The sequence below is a fragment of the Doryrhamphus excisus genome, chromosome 20 (assembly GCF_030265055.1).
Source record: "Doryrhamphus excisus isolate RoL2022-K1 chromosome 20, RoL_Dexc_1.0, whole genome shotgun sequence".
Taxonomy (NCBI): domain Eukaryota; kingdom Metazoa; phylum Chordata; class Actinopteri; order Syngnathiformes; family Syngnathidae; genus Doryrhamphus; species Doryrhamphus excisus.
Window position 1 is genome coordinate 14,759,893 of NC_080485.1, and position 21,526 is coordinate 14,781,418.

Consider the following 21,526-nt stretch of genomic DNA (forward strand, 5'->3'; position numbering starts at 1 on the left):
AACTACACACAGCTGTGACCAAAAAGATGCCATTTTGGAAAATTGCTCCAGTGCAAAACTACAACTGGTGCGGACTTTCTCAGTAGTAAAAGTGCATTTAATCATTTTAATATGCATTTCAGTATGCGGAATCAAACTATGGAATGGATTGAGTAAGGAACTCAAACAATGCACAATGATGAGCCAATTCAAGAAACAATACAAGCAGTTGATGTTTGCTAAATACAAAAATGAAGAGTCTTGAACCAGTCATGATGTGCTATATATATATATATATCACTATATTGACAGTTACTATAGTACCCATTATGTCATTGGATGGTTATATCACCTCGTACTTCGGTACGAGGTACATTATTTAAAAAAAACTAAACTAAACTAAACTAAAAAAAACCTTAAACTGTATTATGGAAAGCAGGAAGTGAACAAATGTAACAGTTACTGATTGTAAAAGTACCAGATGGAGGGGTATGATTTAATAAACTTTGCTAAAATTGCATTTGAACTCTTTTTATGACTGACTTACTTTTTATTTTTCTACACAAAACAAGATGAAAAATAAATAAACAAATCAAGAATAAAGAAAATCAATCAGTAATAAATAAATAAATATAATAATAATAATAATAAAATGGCAAATAATAAAAACTTAAGAAACCAGATATCGTTGGTGGGTAGACAAATTATTTTTTTCAGATTAAAATGAACAAAGCATTATTAGAGCCCTGTAGACATGACAAAACACGACTATAGTCACATTTATACTCTTTTTATTTACAACATATTGCGCAAATGCAGGGTCTTGAGACACATGCTAACTCGCAAACCAGAGAGCTAGCGACCTAAACGGTAGCCTTCAAGTTATTTCCTTTAAACTTAAATAGCCCAAAACTTACCACTTCCACACGGATAGGGAGGATAACTATTAACAGTTATTTAACCTTTAACATGAACATTAATCAAACGTAATAATTTTGTCTGGGTACATGATACCATACAGCATCCATATCAAACATTAAACTTTCATATCAAGGCGGGGGCCTCAAACTAGTGTCCTGCGGGCCACATTTGGCCCGCGGGCCACCTGTTTGAGACCCCTGCTCTAAACCATTGTTGTCCCCCTGCCATCAGAAAACATGCAAATGTAATCCCATGAAGCGCATCCTCTCAGGTCAAACGGAAGTAAATATTTATCCTCGTACGTATGTGACCAACAGACGCTGCACAAACACAATAAAAATGGAAACTGCAGATTGAGGACAAGGTTTGCACAAAGTCCACTAAATCTCTCTCTTCAGCGAGTCCAAGGTTGACTGACAGCTGTCACAACGCTTCAGTCCACCGCTCCCCCCCCCCCAGCCCTGCAAACGTCAATCATTCGTCAGTAGCAGAACGATATCTATCTCCGCCCCCACAACCCCCTCCCATCCCTACCTTTTTTTTCCCTAATCCCTCAACAACTGCCCGCAGCTTTGCCCTCCTCCTCCGTTAATACATAATCTGCCATCTCCAGGACTAATATGCCAGGATCCTCCCCCCATCATCATCATCATCATCCCGCTGGAGAAAAACGCGGCTAGTGTGTCACGCAGAGCATGACTGACCTGTGTGGACATCGTACTGCTGAGCCTCACTCTTAACTGGACCCGGCACACCTCGGTGGAATGAAAGTAATGTAGCGGAAATCCCACTGTGCCATATATGGCAACCAATGCCCGTGGGGGATGGGATGTGAGTGAGCATTAGTCATATGGAGGCGCGGTCTTATACTGAGGTGGGCGTGAACACGGCCTACTGTATTTATTGAGTCATTCTTGAATAACTCTTAATGGTATTCTGTTTCTATGAGCATAAAACATTAATTAATTTCTTCATTTTCTACCGCTTATCCTCACGAGGGTTGCAAGGGGTGCTGGAGCCTATCCCAGCTGTCTTCGAGCGAGAGGCGGGGTACACCCTGGACTGGCCGCAAGCCAATCACAGGGCACATATAGACAAAGAACCATTCACACCCACATTCATAACTATGGTATGAACCTAGCATGTTTTTGGAATGTGGGAGGAATACCCGAAAAGCCACGCATGCACGGGAAGAACATGCAAACTCCACACAAAGATGGCCGAGGGTGGGATTGAACTCTCCGAGCTGTGAGGTATGCGCGCTAACCACTCGACTGCCGTGCAGCCGAGCATAAAACAAATTGACTTATTTTTATACTTGTGTATGCAATAAAGAATAGATAAAACAGGATGCAAAGCCACACAACTTTTACAGTTTTTACCAGTGGTTAGCTTCTTTTTACACTTGTATACACTTGAATTGCATGTATACACTTGAATTTTCCATTATTTACAAAGTGGCTGCCATGTCTTCTACACTTTCCTTTACTGATTGGAATGTATGCATTTGCTAAAAACACACCAGCCTTTTATTACGACTTAACGGTTTGTTAATATTACAAAGAAAAAAAAAAGATTAACTAGGAAATTTGTTGCAGTGCAGTCTGCTTTAATGTCAACTTGACACGGTCTATGTTCATAGTCTCACACATAAGAGTACAGAATGAGAGTATTTGCGGATTAGTGCGACACTGGATATGGAGGATCTAAGGGATTAAACCTGCCTTCTGTCTTGTCACTATGTGCAGAGAGAATAACATACTCCACACATCAGCCATCAACACTGCAATTTCATTTAATCGATTCAGTGAATTTCTTGATATTGCTATCCAAATAAAAAAAAAATGCTATCTCTGCAGGAACTAAATGAGTAGGACTCACTAGCTTGTGGTGTTAGGTGAGATCCGCCAAGTACAAGCGGCATGTACCTTGTCAGGCAACTCTACGTAGATTGTGTAGCCCTAGTGGCTTTTCCAGGCTACTCTGCTGCACCCTCATTACCATAATGAAATAAGACATGCATGTTTACAACAACATTAGCTTGAGGGGAAAGAGAGAGCTGCATTTAACAGCAATACTACATCAGCTGCAAAGCTAAAGCTGATTGTATAGTATGCGGTAATAAAAAAAAAAAACGGCCAGTCTTGCTCTATTTGGTTTGGTTAGCGCAGTGGTTCGCAATTATTTTCTGTCATGCTGCCCCAGGGTAGAGACATGTTTTCACACACCCCCGATTTGAAATACTATTGAGAAACCGATATCTATTTATGTATCTGTACTGTACAGACTTAACTTGAAACTGAAACAACAACAAAATGGAGAGCTGCGAGGCATGCAAGCGTATTCAAGAGTCAAATTGCATTATGACTACAATAAATTAGTACATGTTGGCAGGTCTTCAGTAACATTGAAGGTACTCCCTGACTCGCCCCCCCTCACAGTTCGTCGCGCCCCCCAGGGTTACCCGGCTACTATTTGGGAAGCACTGAGTTAGAGCAAATTGAGAAGTACATCTCTGGAAGGAAACTGTAACTTGTAGACTACAACAGATGCAAATGGGCACAAATCAGGAGAGGTTAAAGGAAAAAAGGGTAAAAAAGGATAAACCATAGCTCATGGTCAAGTTGTAAAAGAGTAAAACGGAAACAAGATTTACTTGTGTCAGGCGATGCCATAGTGGACACGATGACTGGTGGACCGGTGCGGCGACTGAGCTTCTGATTAGCAACCAGAGCACCTTTCCCTTGAGCGGTGCCTCCCACGGGGACAAGAGCATTGTCTGGCGCAGACCCGCCAATCTTTCGGCTCATTTGCGGACTCGGGTGAGGGCTGTGCATGGGTGACAATGGCAGCATGCTCCGGTCCCTCTTCATCAGCTCCATGGGTACTGTGTAATTGGTAGAGTACGCTTTGGGTACCTGCTGTGGCGGTTGAGGTAACGCTGGCATGGAGACGGGCATCTGCTGCGGCATGGAGTGTATGGAACCTGGTATTGCAGGCATGGATCCAGTCATCTGCTGTGGCAGGATCTGCATACCATGCATAGGTAACCCTGGCATGGTCACCCCAGAGGAATATGCGGACATTGGTCTTGATTGAACGGGCATCATGGCTCCCACATACGGGCCCGGGGAGCGAGGTGGTTGGCCCGGGAAAGCTCCAGAGGCTTCCATGAGCTGCTGAGAAGGTGCGCTGCTTGGCCTCCTGCCTATGACCTCCCCCATCCTTGGTGAGATGGTGTGCATGGCGCCTGGCGTCTGTGGCGGCATCATTTGAGGGTCAACATTCAAAGTCTGTGAAGGATGTTGTGGGTGGTGGTGTTGATAGACGTCTGAGCGGTGGCTGAAACTATTAGAACGCCCTCGCACGGGGGTCTGAGGCTGAGAGAGCACTGGGGGAGCTTCAGCCGGCCGCTTACAGTTGTGGACGAGGCGAGACAGCACACGCGCCTGCCCAAGGTTGGCCGCCACGGTACGGATGTCATTCTCCTCCATGACAGCTAACATGCTAGTGGAGTCAAATCCTTGCTGGATGAGCGAGGAGATGGTGCTCTCAGAGATGCCCTCATTTCGCAGCAGAGCAAGGAACTCGGGGTCCACTGTCTTCTTGGGATCCACGGGCAAGGGTGTTTGTGGGGCGGTGGCTGGAGGAGCAGGAAGGGGAGCAGGTGGTTGAGCGACTGGAGGGACCGGAGTTGGTGTTGCTTGCACGGGAGCCGGTGCAATCGGGGCAATGGCAGCGGTCTGCACTGGGGCAGGTGATGGAGGAAGAGGAGAGGCCACGGGAAGTTTAGGATCGGAGACCGCGATGGCGTTCGGAGGAGGCAAGCACTGCTGCTGCAGTTGTTGCTGAAGCTGCTCCTGCTGAAGCTGCTGCTGTTGCATTTGTTGCTGCTGAAGTTGCTGTTGCTGAAATTGCTGCTGCTGCAGTTGCTGCTGTTGCAGTTGCTGTTGTTGCATTTGTTGCTGCTGCTGCAGTTGTTGCTGTTGCAGCTGCTGCTGCTGGAGTTGCTGCTGTTGCTGAACGGTAAAAGGGGAGGCCGTCTCCTGCCTCATTAACATACCTTGACTGGAGGGATCCACCACTAGGCAGGTAGCAGCCTGCTGCTGCTGATCCAGTGGTCGTCCGTTGACATCTGTATAGACCGACTGACCAGTCAAAGGCGGGGGCTCGCTTGCATATCGGGGAGATGCGTGCTCCATGCTATAGTGGGCGGGAGATGGGTCCCGAGAAGGTATGCACTGTTGACTGTCGGGCATCATTTTGGAAGCACCGGATTCTCTGTAGGCCCGATTCAGCTCGTGAGCAGTCGGAGTAGACGGAGGAGGAGGCAAAGGCGACTGGGGGACTTGAGGTCCTCTACCGCCCTGAGCTTGATCCCAAGCAGGACGAGCCCCAGGAGTTAGCCCAAAATGAGAGCCTGACCGACTGAGGGGATGAGGGTGAGGCGGTAGAGCCTGGTGCTCTGGACGGTAAAAGCCCTCGGGTCCTCGAGGAGTCATGGCCGGATCATGGGGGTAGTAATCCTGATGTGGAATGGATCCTCTGTGAGTCATGGCCGCTCGTTCGTAGTGGTTCAGATCTGGCACGGAACCCTTCCTCGGACCCCCTGCGTAAACTTGTCCGTAGTCTTGGTAGGAATATGGGTCCCGTTTCAAATTCAGGTCAGGAGGACGCACCCCTGCTGGTGGCTCGTACCACCCCCCTCCCCCCTCTCCGTATGACAGAGAGCTCCTCCGTCCGGCTACTCTTGCCTGCTGCTCGTAGACACTCTCAGTCCTGTCCCACTGACCCTCATTCCCACCTAAAGTGTCCCAACTGTGGGAGCGACCGAGATTTAACTGTTTGTTGGTGACAAGCATTGGAGAAAAAAAAAAAAAGCTGAGAAAAACGAGGAAATACCACACAAAATCAGCAAATTATTCCACTTCTTGTTCAAGTCCTTTGTGTTCAATAGCCCCAAAAATGCAACAGAGAGAGAGGTAGTTAAGGAACAAGCAGAAAAGAAGACAAAGCAGGGGTCGACTGTTTCACCTGATATCTGGTTGTAATATTGTATGTCCGTGCTATCAGGTGGCTCCCCCTCCAGCTGATATGTCCTTGAATAATTAATCTCCGGTTTTGCTGGCTCGGAAAGACAACACCGCACATAAACACAAAAACCAGCCACATAAACAGAGTACACAACCTACGCAAGTTTACACTGTGACAGGGTGCATGATTGAGCCACCAAATGTCGATTATAATAAAAAAAAAAAAAAAAGAATAAAGGAGGGGCACAGTTGGGTTAGATGTAGGGATGGGCTTGTACTAATCCAATAGGATTTAGCTCTCCCTTCTTTGGTACATTTTACTCGCTCTGCCGATTGCTACGAGGGATTACAACCAAATAAAGCCTGTTTAATTCCACTTGTGACGTCACGTGAACCAGATATGAGCATACGCGGCGACGGCAGTGGCAACTGATGGAGCCAATCATCGACAGTCCGCATCCACGCCTGAAGTGTCACCTACCAGAAGCTGATGATGTGTCGCCAAACAGGTTTCCGCCTTCAGTTTGCCTGATTCCCCCGGAGGGAGGGAGGCATGGAGGGACGGAGGGACGGAGGGAGGGCGCTTGCGGCGTTATGGAGTGAAATACGCTTCTCTCTGCTAAGTCCCATGTGCTGTCAGTAAATGTCAAATCCACTCTGATTGGGTACTAATCCTCCGGGCCTCATGCTAGTTGCAGAGCCTCCACGCAACTGCTGCCCTACTGGTCCTGAAACATCCCCAATGGCTGTGTAGCACTTTGCACTGCCCCGCTATGACTCATTTAAGGCGCCCGTTGCATAAAAAAACAAGTTCAGCGCTGTAACTGACAAGACGGCTTCTTGAACCATCATCATAAATTATTTTCTATTGTTAAACTTTAAGTTGTATTTATGCTGTATATTCTATGTTTTGGATATCTGATCATGTTCACCTAGAGTAGATCTGTAATCTGCAGAAAAAAATAAAATACCCGGAGTAGTGTTGGGGGCAGGGTGCTTCTCTGTGTGATGGCTGTTAATCCAAAGCACTTCTAACCTTTGGCTTGAATGCAAAAATATGCAACACAATATAGAGACATGCTAGATTTTAAACATGCCAATTTAATCACAGGATGAGGTTTATGTCCCGTTCTGTTTCATTTGTGAATAGTTTGTGAACAAAGCTGGATGCCAGAGGTACATAACTATGTGCACCACTAACTTTAATTGTGCAAAATGTATTCATGCTTAGATGTACAAAAAAAATAAATAAATTGCATGCCGTACAGTCATATTTGGAGCACACACATACAGTTTAAGCATATCGCATTTCTTTCCCCGCCCGGGCTGCAGAAGCTCCCTTAGTTAATATCTCCTTTTTGTTCATGCAACTAAAGCCTCGGCCTTGGTCTGCCATGCATATATGAATAAACAATGACTCAAAGTGAAAATACAGCGCTGCAGGAGAAATAAATACAAGTGTCTCCTATGCTGTCACGAAACAAATACATGATCCGAATGTTAAACACTACATTTGACTTATTGCGGCAGCGAGGGGCAGGAGGCACCAAATGGAAATGGGATTACAGGGAATAATGCTGTCAGTTTGGATTGTAATGCACACTTAACACACATTAGGTGCACGGATGCCTTGTATGCAAGTCTACTGATGTCTTTAAAAGCATCTCTTCGGGGACTGAAAGAGCTATAAAAACGGGTCATGATAATCATACACAATTTTTAAAAAATAATATTTATATGATTTTTACAATACATTGCTACATCATCGTTATGAACCTTATATCACATGATGGATTACAATGGCATTAAGAGGCCTGACTGTCACTGCGTGGCACCATGACAAATACCCAGATGCCCCCTTGTGGCACATGTGACCAAGCACAGTTTTGTAAATATCAACACGCCCCGTCGAACAAGTTCACATCACGGTCCCCCCTCCCGCCCCCTGCACACATCTTAGCTCTGGATAAACGACAATGGCGGGGCACTGGCGCTGCTGCCACCTTTGCCAATGCATACTGGGAACGCATATGGAGCGGACATAAGGAGGGTGGGGGAACCAGGGGGAAGGAAGAAGAAGTGACAGGTGTTTGCCATATTTCTCTTATTGCTGTCCTAGTCCTTCTGGCATCGTTCTCAAAGGGACAGCAGACGGAACACTTGTATGACTCACTGGAAGCTGAAATCCACACTAAACTATGGCAGTCTGCATTCAAGGAGGAATGTTGCAGCTTGTGCTTCTTTTTCCCTGAAGAGATGCTTTAAAAATACGGGCAAAAATATTTAATGCAAAGGTGTGATTGACATTGGCATAAAGGTGAGAATTTCTTATTTTTAATAAACACATTCTAAAATAACGTCACTTATTATGGCGTATTTTGCAAATAATTTTGAGAATTAAAAAATTATGTGATCGATTTTGGAATAATGGCCTCACAGCTAGAAGACCAGGGTTCGATTCCACCCTCGGCCATCTCTGTGTGGAGTTTGCATGTTCTCCGGGTACTCTGGTTTCCTCCCACATTCCAAAAACATGCTAGGTTAATCTGCCACTCCAAATTGTCCATAGGTATGAATGTGAGTGTGAATGGTTGTTTGTCTATATGTGCCCGGTGTACCCCACCTCTCGCCCGAAGACAGCTGGGATAGGCTCCAGCAACCCCCGCGACCCTCGTGAGGAAAAGCGGTAGAAAATGAATGAATGAATTTTTGAATATAGCTGTAATAAGCACTGTATTAAATGTAGACAGTGTTCACACAGGCCTGCAATCTATCTGTGGCGACTGTGAGTTGCAGGTGGGGGTTGGGAGGCTGACATAATGATTGAATCATGATTGAATAATTGAAACTGACCATGTTGCATGGTCATTGTACATCGCAAAGTGAAAAACTAAGGTTTTGAAATACAAATTAACTTTCACCAGTTGCTTCCGTTTGCAAAAGCCAGAACCAAAAATTACAAAAACCTCTCTCACCCTCACAGATTCTGTCCAATCGCTGGCGTTTTACTTTGTGTTTGTCCGTCAGCGCCATGCTTTCAAGGTTTCCCGCACTTCTCCACCTTCACGTCCAAAGCTGTCCAAGCCTCAGTGTGCCTGGAATGTGTAAACAACAAACTTAGATTCAATCCAAGCGACCAACAGAGGCAATAAAACATTGCTTTTTACTACCAAATCACATTACAACATACCAAAATTAACATTAATGCGTATTGCGCGCTGCTACATGAAGATGTTCCTGGGTTAAATAGTGTGTCTATGCAAGTGAGTAAACAAAGGCATTTACGTTCGATGAGTGATGCTCCTGTGAAGAGCAATCTTCTAATTGGTTCCCGCTGAAGCCTGGGATGGTGATGGAGGGCGGCCATGTTTTTAGGGGGAGGCAAATAGCGATGGAGAGTAAGGCACATGAATGCACACACACAAAGGGATAATGTGGGTCAGTTAGTCAGCAGATAGGAAGTGGTTGCATCAGCAGACTAAAGACATTTTTTTAAAAAAAGGGTGTATGATGAGTTAGTGTGTCGTTCATTTTCCTCCTACGACTCATTTCCTGAAGATTGCACTGTGGTTCTCGGTGATGCTATAATGACATCTTTGACCGCAATTGGACATTAGCGTTGTTTAGCGTTGAAGCAACAAGGTGGGGGTGATGATGGGGCACTGTTGCGCCCATGAGTCAAGTATTTCCCAGACATTCATTAATTGGTGGCGGTCTGCCATGAATGCTACCGCCACAGATACATTTGGTATTACTTTTTTTTTTTTTTTTTTTTTTAGATTTGGCACAATCTGTTAAAATCAGCCCACAATTACATAGAGCCCAGACCAGGAAACATCATGAATGTTTTTTTTTTCCTAATAGATTTTTCCACACATTTGCATCTACTGCTACACAAAAAGAAACCAACAACCGTAAGTCAACAACTTCATGTTCTGCTGTTAAATCACGAGAAAATGTCCACGTCGTCAACACGTTGCAAAGCAAGGAACTGTGCGGCAGCATCACAAAGCGACGTCTTAAGAGGTGATGATTTATGTTCCAAAAAGTGCAATGTAGCAGAAAAAAGGGGAGGCAGTGAGGCGAGGCTGCTTTTAGTTTTCTCTCCCTTCATTAAACCAAAGCGCCGTGGGGCTCCGAGGGGCCCGTAAAGCCGTCACTCAAACTGCTCATTTATATACTTTCCTCCCCCTTTAGTCCCAGCTTTGCTTTTTCAAGAGCTTCATCCTGGTGACATCTGTCCAATCGTCGCCATCTTTCTTAGTCTCACAACAAAGTATTTCTTTAGGAAGTATATTAGTCTGGCTTGAGTTAAGTGCGCCTTCTGTTGGTTGCTGCCAAGTAGCGAAATCAATACATACTTCCATTGCTGAGAATACAACTTCATGTAAGACTGATGACATTTTCAACAAACTTCCCTTCATCTCAAACCTAATCCTCGCCTCTTAACTGAACACGCAGCTAACTTGTGCTAATGCACATTTTGGACAAATAACAAAACACAGACACAATACATAATAGTGACATTATTGCACACAGCAGCCAGACTCACTGAGGCTTATTGAGGCCTCCTTCTCTCTGCAGCTCCTTTCTCATAATGAACTCGGAAACAATGTCCAGCTATAAAATCTCAACTGGAGTAAATTGCCAATTTGTTTTCTGCCCAGCGCCATTTAATAACAAAGCCTTGCAAACACAACAGTATTTATTTGATGAAATAAAAAGCACCGTAAACATATCTCGATATTTTGCTGAAATATTTAACCTTGTCGCCGCAGTGATGTGTTGATGCTTTCTGAGTGCCGTTCGGCTTCGACAAACTGGTGCATTTGCGTGATTTGGCAATACTTGATGACCCAGTAAACATATGGAATGCATATGAAGTTCTATGCCAAGGCAACACAGTTTTTTCCCAGCATTATTCCTGTCGTCCTTTAGCGACAGTGGGGGGTTATTTCATACCAGTCTCTGTCAATTTCAATGTAAGGACGTTTCACCCAAAAATACAATTACTTACTGCATCATAGAAAGATAATAAAATGATTGATAATACATTCTTAATACTACAATGCAGTATTTTATGTCAAAATATGAAATGGAAAAAAATAATTTAAAAACTATAAAATCAATGTTACTTGTAATAAACACAAATAATAATATACAAAATTTAATGAATACATATGTTAAGGCTACAAACAAAAAAAACTAAAATGTTTTTGTTTTCATTTTTGAACTCGTATCGGTACATGTTTATACCTTTTCGATGTTAAGTTGCTGTGTGATGAGTTTAGCGTTTAGTGGAGTTGACCTCCTGCAGCTTCCAATTGGTTGACAAGATTCCAATGTGATCCGTAGGTTGCAATGACCCATCGCCAAATGGAACATGCCGTTTAAATCAAGCAAAAGGTGAATTCGACACACACACAAAAAAAATGGGAAAGGTGGAATGAACAGTCAAATGTTACCACACTTGCTCCAATTTTAAATCCTCTGATTCCAACATAGCAATACAAAAAAAAACACTTGAAAATGGAACAGCTGGGCCAAGTCCTTCAACTGAGAGCAAGCTGATTAAGCTAAAGAGTACAACACACTAAGGAGCACTGAGCATGACTAATGGGAAGCTTCATGCAACTACACAAAACATGAAAACCCATATCACAACAATTGGCTTCTGCTGCAACGTATATTTGAATAAAGTCACATTTACGTGAATGAAGGAATCGCAATCTCCAAACGATGCATATTTATCAGGCATTTTCCAGGAATACCCTCTGCACAACTCCGGGCTGATTACTCTGCCTCATTTTTCGAGTGTCAGGAGGTCACAAGTGGCAGTTTAAATTGTTCAAATGAATGATCTGTCCTTACCTAATTAGCAACCGAGCACCTGATGCATATGCAACAATTATAAAAGCACTTAGAAGCCCCGACGTGAGATCACGATTAAAGCGGAGGGGAATGGTGTTGAATGAGTATACGTTCACTAGTGGGGGGTAAAACTTTAATTAACACTCATACATTAATTTGTAAGTCTGTTTTAGTTTCACTATCGCAGCATAGCAGCACAATTTAAATGAGCTGTACTAATTTCGCCAGCATAGTTCCATCTATTTTCTCAGAAACCAGAAAGCAAAAAGTGAAGAGAACATGCAAAATCCAAGTAAAGAGATGCACAAACCACAAACAAAACAAATCTCCTTATTGTGAGGTCAACATGCTAACCGCTAGCCACTGTGCAGGACAGCGGGTGAGACTACAAATATGAAACATTTCATCTAAGTGCCTAAATAACATCTTATTTGCTTCAGAATATTACATATTACTATACACGTTGGAATTCATGTTTCCTCTTTCTTGAGGCTCACTTGTGACGTATGAATTTGACAATCACAAGGCACAAGAAATGATAAGGAGCCGGTGGTTATTACCCATAATACTGCAGACATGAGCGTAATGGTGGAGCTCGCAGGCTACCAACGTTTTAGATTTGATCTATAGTACTTCAACCTCGGTTTTGGAACACCCCTGCTTGTGTAGGATTCGGTTTTCAGCAAAAATATTTATTGAGATTTTGTATGGGTTCTTTGTACACTGCCTTGAATATCATAATATTGTTATAATATCATAACAATATTGTGGGTAATAAACTGTTGCATCTTACAGTTATGTTTTTCACGAAAACATGTCATTGTTTTTGCACTATTGCCATTTGTACTGCGAAAAATATAAACTCTGACATTTATTTTTGTTGTTGCTTCACCCCTATAAACACACCCATATCACCGATTATTAAGAATATATCGACAATTGCAGTATCGGCGTATCAAGATATTATCATGATCATAAGTTCTTTGCTGCTTGAGACGATATACTGCGACTGATTTTGTGACGTATTGTACTATGCAATACTACAGGGTGTATTTAAGAATTATTTGCAACAAAACTATCATGTTACTAAGCAAAAGTGCAAACCTCTACCAAGCCTGAACTGTGGAGTGCAGTGTACAAGGGGAGTCCTTAACGTAAATAATGACACAGTGTGGTACAAGGTTAATACCTAAACATGCATTGTGTGTATCTATTAGGCATCTTAACTATCGAATGGTTTGGATTGAATACAGTAAACCAAATAAAAAATACGTAGACATGCAGCCAGGCACCTTTCAACAACCTTCCTGCAAGAATACAGAAACTATATCCAAAAAAAGATTGAAGGGCAGAGATGGCTTGAATGCAATTTAGAGGAAAAAGCAGGTGGGAGGTCTTTGCAGTGGAAAGGGGACAAGAAAGGTCAGGGTTGAAATGTAAGCAAGGGAGGAAAATAAATGTGTTCTGGGAGTTATTAGAAATGTTTCAGTAGTTCACATAGTTCGCCTTGGGCAGAAAACACAAGTTCATGTTTATCATCACTTGGACCTTGCAGTGCACAGGAAAGCAAACGCACTTTATTTTAAAACCGGTGGTGTTCTAACAAGAGCCCGCCATGTTATCCCACCCCTGACTGCGCTTGTATGCACAATATAATTCCTTTAAAGTACATTCTATTAAACCTCAAGGACTCCCCAGACGAGCATTCAGACGACCGACTGAGTGTGGAGGGCTCAGACTCCCGGGATCGGCGGAACATTAACTCACAACAAATCCTTTTTGTTCAGGATCAGGGATCAAAGATCTTCATACAGCTTAAAATCAAACAAGTCTTTGTGTAAACACGCTGATGAGCCCAAAAGCATACAGAGAGATGGTAATGAGGATGAAAAGACTGACGCCTTGCTAATATCCATATTCATAAACGCAGATAGCTGAGGCGATAAAACATCATGGAATAACATCATCTGTGTCAACAATGAGGAGATAATTGACTATTTTATTTTTCCATTCTGGATATGATGAGTGATGAGAAGCATGTAGCATGTTGACTCCCCGACATCATTTAAATCAACAGCGGTCGTAACAGTGCAGTTTAGGAGTCAAACACTTGCATGGACGTCTGCCAGCTTTTCTTGTTTGGCCGCGTGCCAGTGTTTATGCCGAGCAAAGAGGCAAGTATTAGATCTATGGAAAAAAAAAAAAAAAAAAAAGAGAGACAGCAGTGGAGGTAGTTGACTGCAAGGATGAACTCCTGGCATTTAAAAAGCAAAGACGCTTTGATGACAGCTGAATACTGAGGACATTTTATTTCCGCCTTGAATAAAAAATGGAAGCGCCTGTCAGTCTGTCTACCTTCCCTACTCCAATATAAGTCGACAAAATGATGAGTCGTCTTATATTCGGGGTCTTGAGACTTATACTTTGGTTGGTGTGTTTTCAGTTTATGTCAAAATTTTGCCTCGCCTTGTGTACATTTTCTGTGTCAGTGTACTAAATGTGCACTATATTCATGTTATTAATACAAGACGTGAGTCCGCTACCGCTACCACTACCGCTCAAAAATTTGGGATCACTTGCAAATGTCTTTGTTTACCAAAGAAAAATGCATTTCACAAACATTTTTTTCCATTTCACAAACATTTGTATCCATTTCCCAAACAATTAAAATGAATCAGATGATTTTCAAAGAAGGATGTACATTTTTGAGTAGAGGCCTACTATCAACAACTGTCAGTTGCATCAATCTCCTGGTATGGCTGCTAATCCAAGTTCATCATTTTATAAGGCTAATAGATTATTAGAAAAGCCATCTAAAAATCTAAAAACTAAAACTGAAATCTCTTACCATGCTGTTAACTACTCCCTTCAGAGAGCAGCACAAACTGGGTCTAACAAGGACACAAAAACGATGCACAACTGTGCAAGAAGACAAATATCTGAGAGTGGGTAGTCAATCCCAACCTCGGCCATCTCTGTGTGGAGTTTGCATGTTCTCCCTGTGCAATTGTGGGTTTTCTCCGGGTACTCCGGCTTCCTCACACATTCCAAAAACATGCTAGGTTAATTAGCGACTGCAAATTGTCCATAGGTATGAATGTGAGTGTGAATCATTGTTTGTCTATATGTGCCCTGTGATTGGCTGGCCACCAGTTCAGAATGTACCCCACCTCTCGCCCCAAGACAGCTGGGATAGGCTCCAGCACCCCCGTGACCCTCGTGAGGATAAGCAATTGAAGTAGGAAATGAATGAATGAATGTATTTAAATGTATTACAAGAACCTACTCAACTATGAGGGCCAATCAAGAAAAGAAAATCAGTCTTAAGTGGTCGGAAAGGCTAAGCAGCTGCTTTTCTGAAGAATTAGTAGATGTAGTGAAATAGTTTGATTGCTAAGAGAACTAAAATCTCCTTCATTGTGTCCAAATGTGAGTATCATCCACTCTAAAGTGGCCAAAAAAAACACTTTATCCCCGTCAGCATGGACGAAGTGATGCTCATGCAGCAGAATGGCTAACAGAGTCATTCATCCTCGCTTCATCTCTTTCAGTTTACAGCTTCCCCGGCATCAGCAGGATGCATCCTCCTGACACAAGTACATGTCAGCCGCACCGAAATAGAGACTCAGCAACAGACACAATGCAAGCCTTTCTCCTCCTCCACATGCCACTTCTCTCTCAAGAGGCTCAGACAGGAGAGAGTGGGCAGGAAGGAAAAGGAACAAAACACATAACAAGGCGGGGGGGATTGGACACAATATGCACTTGTCACAACATTAGGTACACCTGCATGATAAAAAATTCCGCCTTTACGGATGGCCAGTTTTGATTGGCAGTTTCTTTAATCGCCTTGACATGAAAGATTAAAGATGGTGGGCAAATAGATTTTTTCTTCAAAGAACGGCACAAGAAAAACAAAAAATGGGTGCAGAGGGTTCCATCATCCTCATTAGTCAATGCAAACACTAATGACACAAAAAAGGAACATTCTTTCAGACACATTCATTTTGCATTTCCATCACTGCTCTGCATTGAATACAAAATAAATAAAACAAAAAAGATTGTTGCCAGGCAGAGTTCATATGGCTCCATCATGGCTGTCCCATTGGTCAATGCAAACATAGGTACATGTCAGCTAAATGACAGGGGCAAAATATTATAAACATATCAGTATGATGTAGTGCAAATTGTTCAATTAAATGTTGTTTAATGTTATTTAATGTCGTTTAACCCTAACCCCTTACGTTTTTTGTCAAAAATTGACACCCTAAAATTTGGGCATTTTATGCCATTTTTGGGTGCTCCTGGGGCCCCTGTTGAGTGTGTGTGAGGTTTCCCCTGTTTTTTTTTTTTTTTTTACCCGAAAAGTTGAAATTGACGCCCTAAAATTTGGGCATTTTATGCCATTTTTGGGTGCTCCTGGGGCCCCTGTTGAGTGTGTGTGAGGTTTCCCCTGTTTTTTGAGCAAAAGTGCATTGGAAGCAAGTTGAAAAAAACTGAAAAAAACGACATACTAACCCCTTACGTTTTTTGTCAAAAATTGACGCCCTAAAATTTTGGCATTTTATGCAGTTTTTGGGTGCTCCTGGGGCCCCTGTTGAGTGTGTGTGAGGTTTCTCCTGTTTTTTTTTTTTACCCGAAAAGTGCATTAGTAGCAAGTTGAAAAAAACAGAAAAAAACCCTAACCCTAACATTTTTTGTCAAAAATTGACCCCCTAAAATTTTGGCATTTTATGCCATTTTTGGGTGTTCCTGGGGCCCCTGTTGAGTGTGTGTGAGAGGTTTCCCCTGTTTTTTTAAACCCAAAAAGTGCATTAGAAGCAAGTTGAAAAAAAAACTGAATAAAACGACATACTAAACCCTTACGTTTTTGTCAAAAATTGACGCCCTAAAATTTTGGCATTTTATGCCATTTTTGGGTGCTCCTGGGGCCCCTGTTGAGTGTGTGTGAGGTTTCCCCTGTTTTTTTGAGCAAAAGTGCATTGGAAGCAAGTTGAAAAAAACTGAAAAAAACGACATACTAACCCCTTACGTTTTTTGTCAAAAATTGACGCCCTAAAATTTTGGCATTTTATGCCATTTTTGGGTGCTCCTGGGGCCCCTGTTGAGTGTGTATGAGGTTTCCCTAACCCTAACCTAACCCTAACCGTTCATCATTGTCTTTGAAAACACCAACAATCTTATAGCACAGATGTTTCTAAGAAAGAACATTCAGAAATATTCCACTCCTGAGTCTCTTGCAGCAGGACACACTCATCCACGTCGACATTATTATTAGCCGACAGCAATAACAATTTCATAACGTTGCTCACAGGAAGCCTCTTGCATTCCCTCCAGCAAATGTCCGAGCTGCTTGCAGGTGGAGCATCCTTTCCAAGTTCCATGGCTGCTAATGCTAATGTTAGGTCATTAGGAGCACTTTGGCGAGGAAATGGCTCATCATTAAGGAGGAGCAGTAGGGAGGTTATTAACTGCTCTGAGCAAAACTTCAACTGTCAGAAGAACCAGGAAGAGTGAATATCCTATCCCATCCATGCTTTATAAAGTCTGAGTGAGTTAATAATGCAAAGTGGTGTGCCCGCCCTCTTTTTTTTTTTTTTTGCTGTTTAACTCATTCAATCGCAGCCTTTTTTCAAAAGCACATCCCTCTCAGTACCGGCCATTTCTAACCATACTGACTGATTATTATATATAAACCTGGTGCCTACCAAAGGACATATTAGACTCTCATCTTTCTATAAGTGCACTGCGACTGGCTGGTGACCAGTGCAGGGTGGACCCTGAAATCAGCTGTGATAGGCTCCAGCATACCACCACGACCCTAATGACGATAAGTGGCATAGAACATGGATGGATGGACGGACAATACTACTAATGCTAAATGACACTCTTATCGAGGTTGTCATCCATGTTTTTTGTTTTCATAGGATTTTTCCCATGTCCTACGTCTGGAATGTTAACATTAATCCCGAATGTGGGAATGCCAAAACTCGACCTTGAGGCTGTTCTTGCATTTACGAGTACAATACTTCTCCAACAAAGTGTACATCCTGTCTATGAATTAAGTTCAAATGTTTTTGTGCAGGGCTGCACGGCGGTCGAGTGGTTAGCGTGCAGACCTCACAGCTAGGAGACCTGAGTTCTGGCCCACCCTCGGCCATCTCTGTGTGGAGTTTGCATGTTCTCCCCGTGCATGCGTGTGTTTTATCCGGGTACTCCGGGTTTTCCTCCTACATTCCAAAAACATGCTAGGTTAATTGGCGACTCCAAATTGTCCATAGGTGTGAATGTGAGTGTGAATGGTTGTTTGTCTTTATGTGCCCTGTGATTGGCTGCCGACCAGTTTAGAGTGTACCCCGCCTCTCGTCCGAAGACAGCTGGGATAGGCTCCAGCACCCCCGCAACCCTCGTGAGGATTAGAGGTAGAAAATGAATGAATGAATGTTTTTGTGCATTCCATTTCATAGAGGAAATTACAAATAATAGTCTGTTTTCTAATAAATACAGAGCAATACCCGCCACTCTTGGAGATTAATAAAGTATCTATCATGTAAAATCCTACAATCCTTTTTCACTATGCGCTGCATTTGTTGAGCAGAGCTACAGCTGTTGAACCGACTTTGCTTGGCGAGGGTGAATATTTTTCCCTGCACATTTTGGATCATATCCACAGACAGGGACTGCCGGCGCCCACACAGACAGAAGATCAGAGCATTTGATGTCTTTCATCACTGAGGAGAATCAAACACCTGCTGCTGCCTGCTGCTGCCGGCCTTACCGAACTTCACAGCCACCACCAACAAGAGAAACAGGCGCTGAACATTTGTAGAGTGCGCGAAATCTATTCAACACACAGAAATGTTTGAAGCCTTTGAAATGTTAAGATAGCACATAGCGGCTCGGAGGTGGAAAACTGTTTTGCCTGTCACAACAGTACAGCTATTGAGACGACAAAGCTCACAGTGAAATCCTGTTTTCAATGTTTAAAGCGTTGAAAACGTCTTTAAATGAATTAGAAGTGTGTTTCGGTTACAAAGCTGTGATGACACTCCTTGAATCGTCACAACAAAGCTACACACTAAATAGCATTACAATTTTTTGGAGCGATTGTGGTGAGAAAGATGTACACAGACACAGGCAAAAACAACTACAAAGCAAGAAGAAGGTTGAGGGAACCTAATTTGAATCTACAGCAGTATTTTGCATTATTATAATAAGATAATAATTGGCAATGAGCAATCGCCCACTACTGGTCCAGGCCCAAGTTAATGTTCATTATCACTTTGACAAACTTGTCAGTCCAAACAACATGGTTGGGCTATACTGCAAATTTTAGTATGGATATGATACCAAGTAAATACAGGAAGTATTGTTGATAACTTGAAATGTAATGTTTTTGTCTTGAACTTGTTGATTGTTATTGCAATTCAAATGAAACACAACATCAACAAAATAAAATAATTCAAGGATGTCTGATATTGGCATGAAAAGGAGATATTGGATCATATCAGTATCGGTATCTGCAATTTGTAATGACTGTAAAGTATATGTTTTGCTCATTTATGTAATCTAAATATATAGTAGGTGATTACCATTGACAAACTCGATCAATATCGGTAAACAGGTGTCATACAATGGTTGTGACATTGTGAAAATAAACATAGAAGAGAACTGAACGAGTGGTTAACCCGCTGGGCTCACAGCTAGGAGACCCGAGTTCAATTCCACACTCGGGCTTCTCTGTGTGGAGTTTGCATGTTCTCTATAGCGCTGCTAGTTTGCCATTTAAACAGCTATAATATAAATTATTCATCTATTTGTAAATAGTATGTTTGGAAAGTTAATAAAAAATTGATCATGATGACTTTGTTGCACGGCGGTCGAGTGGTTAGCGCGCAGACCTCACAGCTAGGAGACCCGGGAGTTTGCATCTCAGTTTCTCCCTGTGCATGCGTGGGTTTTCTCCAGGTACTCCGGCTTCCTCCCACATTCCAAAAACATGCTAATTTAATCAGCGACTCCAAATTGTCCATAGGTATGAATGTGAGTGTGAATGGTCGTTTGTCTATATGTGCCCTGTGATTGGCTGTACCCTGCCTCTCGCCCGAAGACAGCTGGGATAGGCTCCAACACCCCTACGACCCTTGTGAAGATAAACGGTAGAAAATGAATGAATGAATGACAACTGAACAATATAAATATAATCAGGCTAGTATCAACCAGCTACTGATACTACTATGGTATCAGTTTGGATCGACCGTCCCGCCCCTTGTGCCCAACTCCAAACAATAGCGACTCCCTCCTCCTCCTCCTGCTCCACTTCTTCAACAGGAGCCTCCTAAATTTAACAATACATGAACACATGAAGAGGTAATAACACAAGGAGTCGCGCAACTGCTCACCAATTGAGTGATTAGCTTCATGCTAACAGTGGTCATCTGCAGGAAGTTAGCTTAAAAAGCCAAACTTTTACTACTCGTATGCTTTTAGGTGAGATTAGTTCGGGAGTGAGTCGCGTCCACGATAAAGAGTAGCTGGGGCGGCGTGGGGAACACGTGTAAAGTCATTTAAAGCGTTATTAGATTGTTATTATTGTTATATTGTTATTAGCATGTTTGGTATTAGTGTTCAGTTTTACCTCCACTGGATGCTGAGTGACAGTTGAAGCGTCGGATCCCGGAAGCAGCATCGCAGGCTACACGCGTTGCAAATTAGCTCCCATTTGGATCATGGTTGAAAAAAAAAAACAAACTTAATCCTGAATCTCCTTTGCTGGTGAGTGTTTTTGGGTTTTTTTTTTTAGACGGAGGGGAAGTGTATAGCCTCGAATGTGTCCTGTTGTTGACTTAAGCGGCGGGTAAACAATATCCTGGTCTTCTTGGTTCCCTCCTTCTAGGATTGAGAGGTGTGTATCACTTTTTTCCCTCCCTCCTCCTTCCTCTGTCGCTTTGTGAATGAGGCGGAGCCTTTTTGCACACTTCTCTCTCTCTCTCTTTCTCACACACACACACATACACACACACACACACACACACATTTGCAGCACTTGGAGATGGGAGAGTGGGAATGTTCTTGCAATTTCACGCCTACTTCCTGCCCTCCCTACTGCATCCCTGGGACAGGAGGTGTGTCATTTTCCAAACCATTAAAAATGACAATCATAATTTGCATTGGCACCTTTACATTAAAAAATGTGGCAAGGCAGAGTTCATAGGTCAAATTCCTCACTGCCCCAATTTTAACAGTTCAAAAAGCTCAATCATGACTGTCACACAGGTCAATTTAAAAAAAATTGTATTGAAATATTAATTTTGAGGTTGAATCACTGCTCTGTATGAATTATACAACGATAATGAAAACAACGACTAATAAAAAAAATAGTGGCCAATTTGCCTCTTAGCATATATTGGTAGGCTTATTTAGCTTACATATTTCTTAAATGTGGCTGCACGGTGGTCGAGTGGTTAGCGCGCAGACCTCACAGCTAAGAAACCCGAGTTCAATTCCACCCTGGGCCATCTCTTCCACATTCCAAAAAACATGCTAGGTTAATTGGCGACTCCAAATTGTCCATAGGTATAAATGTGAGTGTGAATGGTTGTTTGTCTATATGTGCCCTGTGATTGGCTGGCCACCAGTCCCAGGGTGTACCCCGCCTCTCGCCCCAAGACAGCTGGGATAGGCTCCAGCACTCCCCACGACCCTTGTGAGGATAAGCAGTA

The 21,526-nt window shown here is 42.8% G+C and overlaps 1 protein-coding gene across 6 annotated transcripts in view; it reads right to left on the bottom strand.

The window, feature by feature from the left end:
• The window catches only part of LOC131107894 (C-terminal-binding protein 2-like), a 40,147-nt gene extending 19,415 nt beyond the window's left edge, over nucleotides 1–20,732 (bottom strand). For 2 of the 6 annotated variants that reach the window (XM_058058346.1, XM_058058347.1), the window contains exon 1: nucleotides 3,557–6,402. In XM_058058346.1, coding sequence (XP_057914329.1) covers nucleotides 3,557–5,762 — 2,206 coding nt within the window. In that variant the 5' untranslated portion in view covers nucleotides 5,763–6,402. The other 4 variants (XM_058058349.1, XM_058058348.1, XM_058058352.1 and 1 more) reach the window with 4 other exon arrangements.
• Between the last annotated feature and the right edge of the window lie 794 nt (nucleotides 20,733–21,526).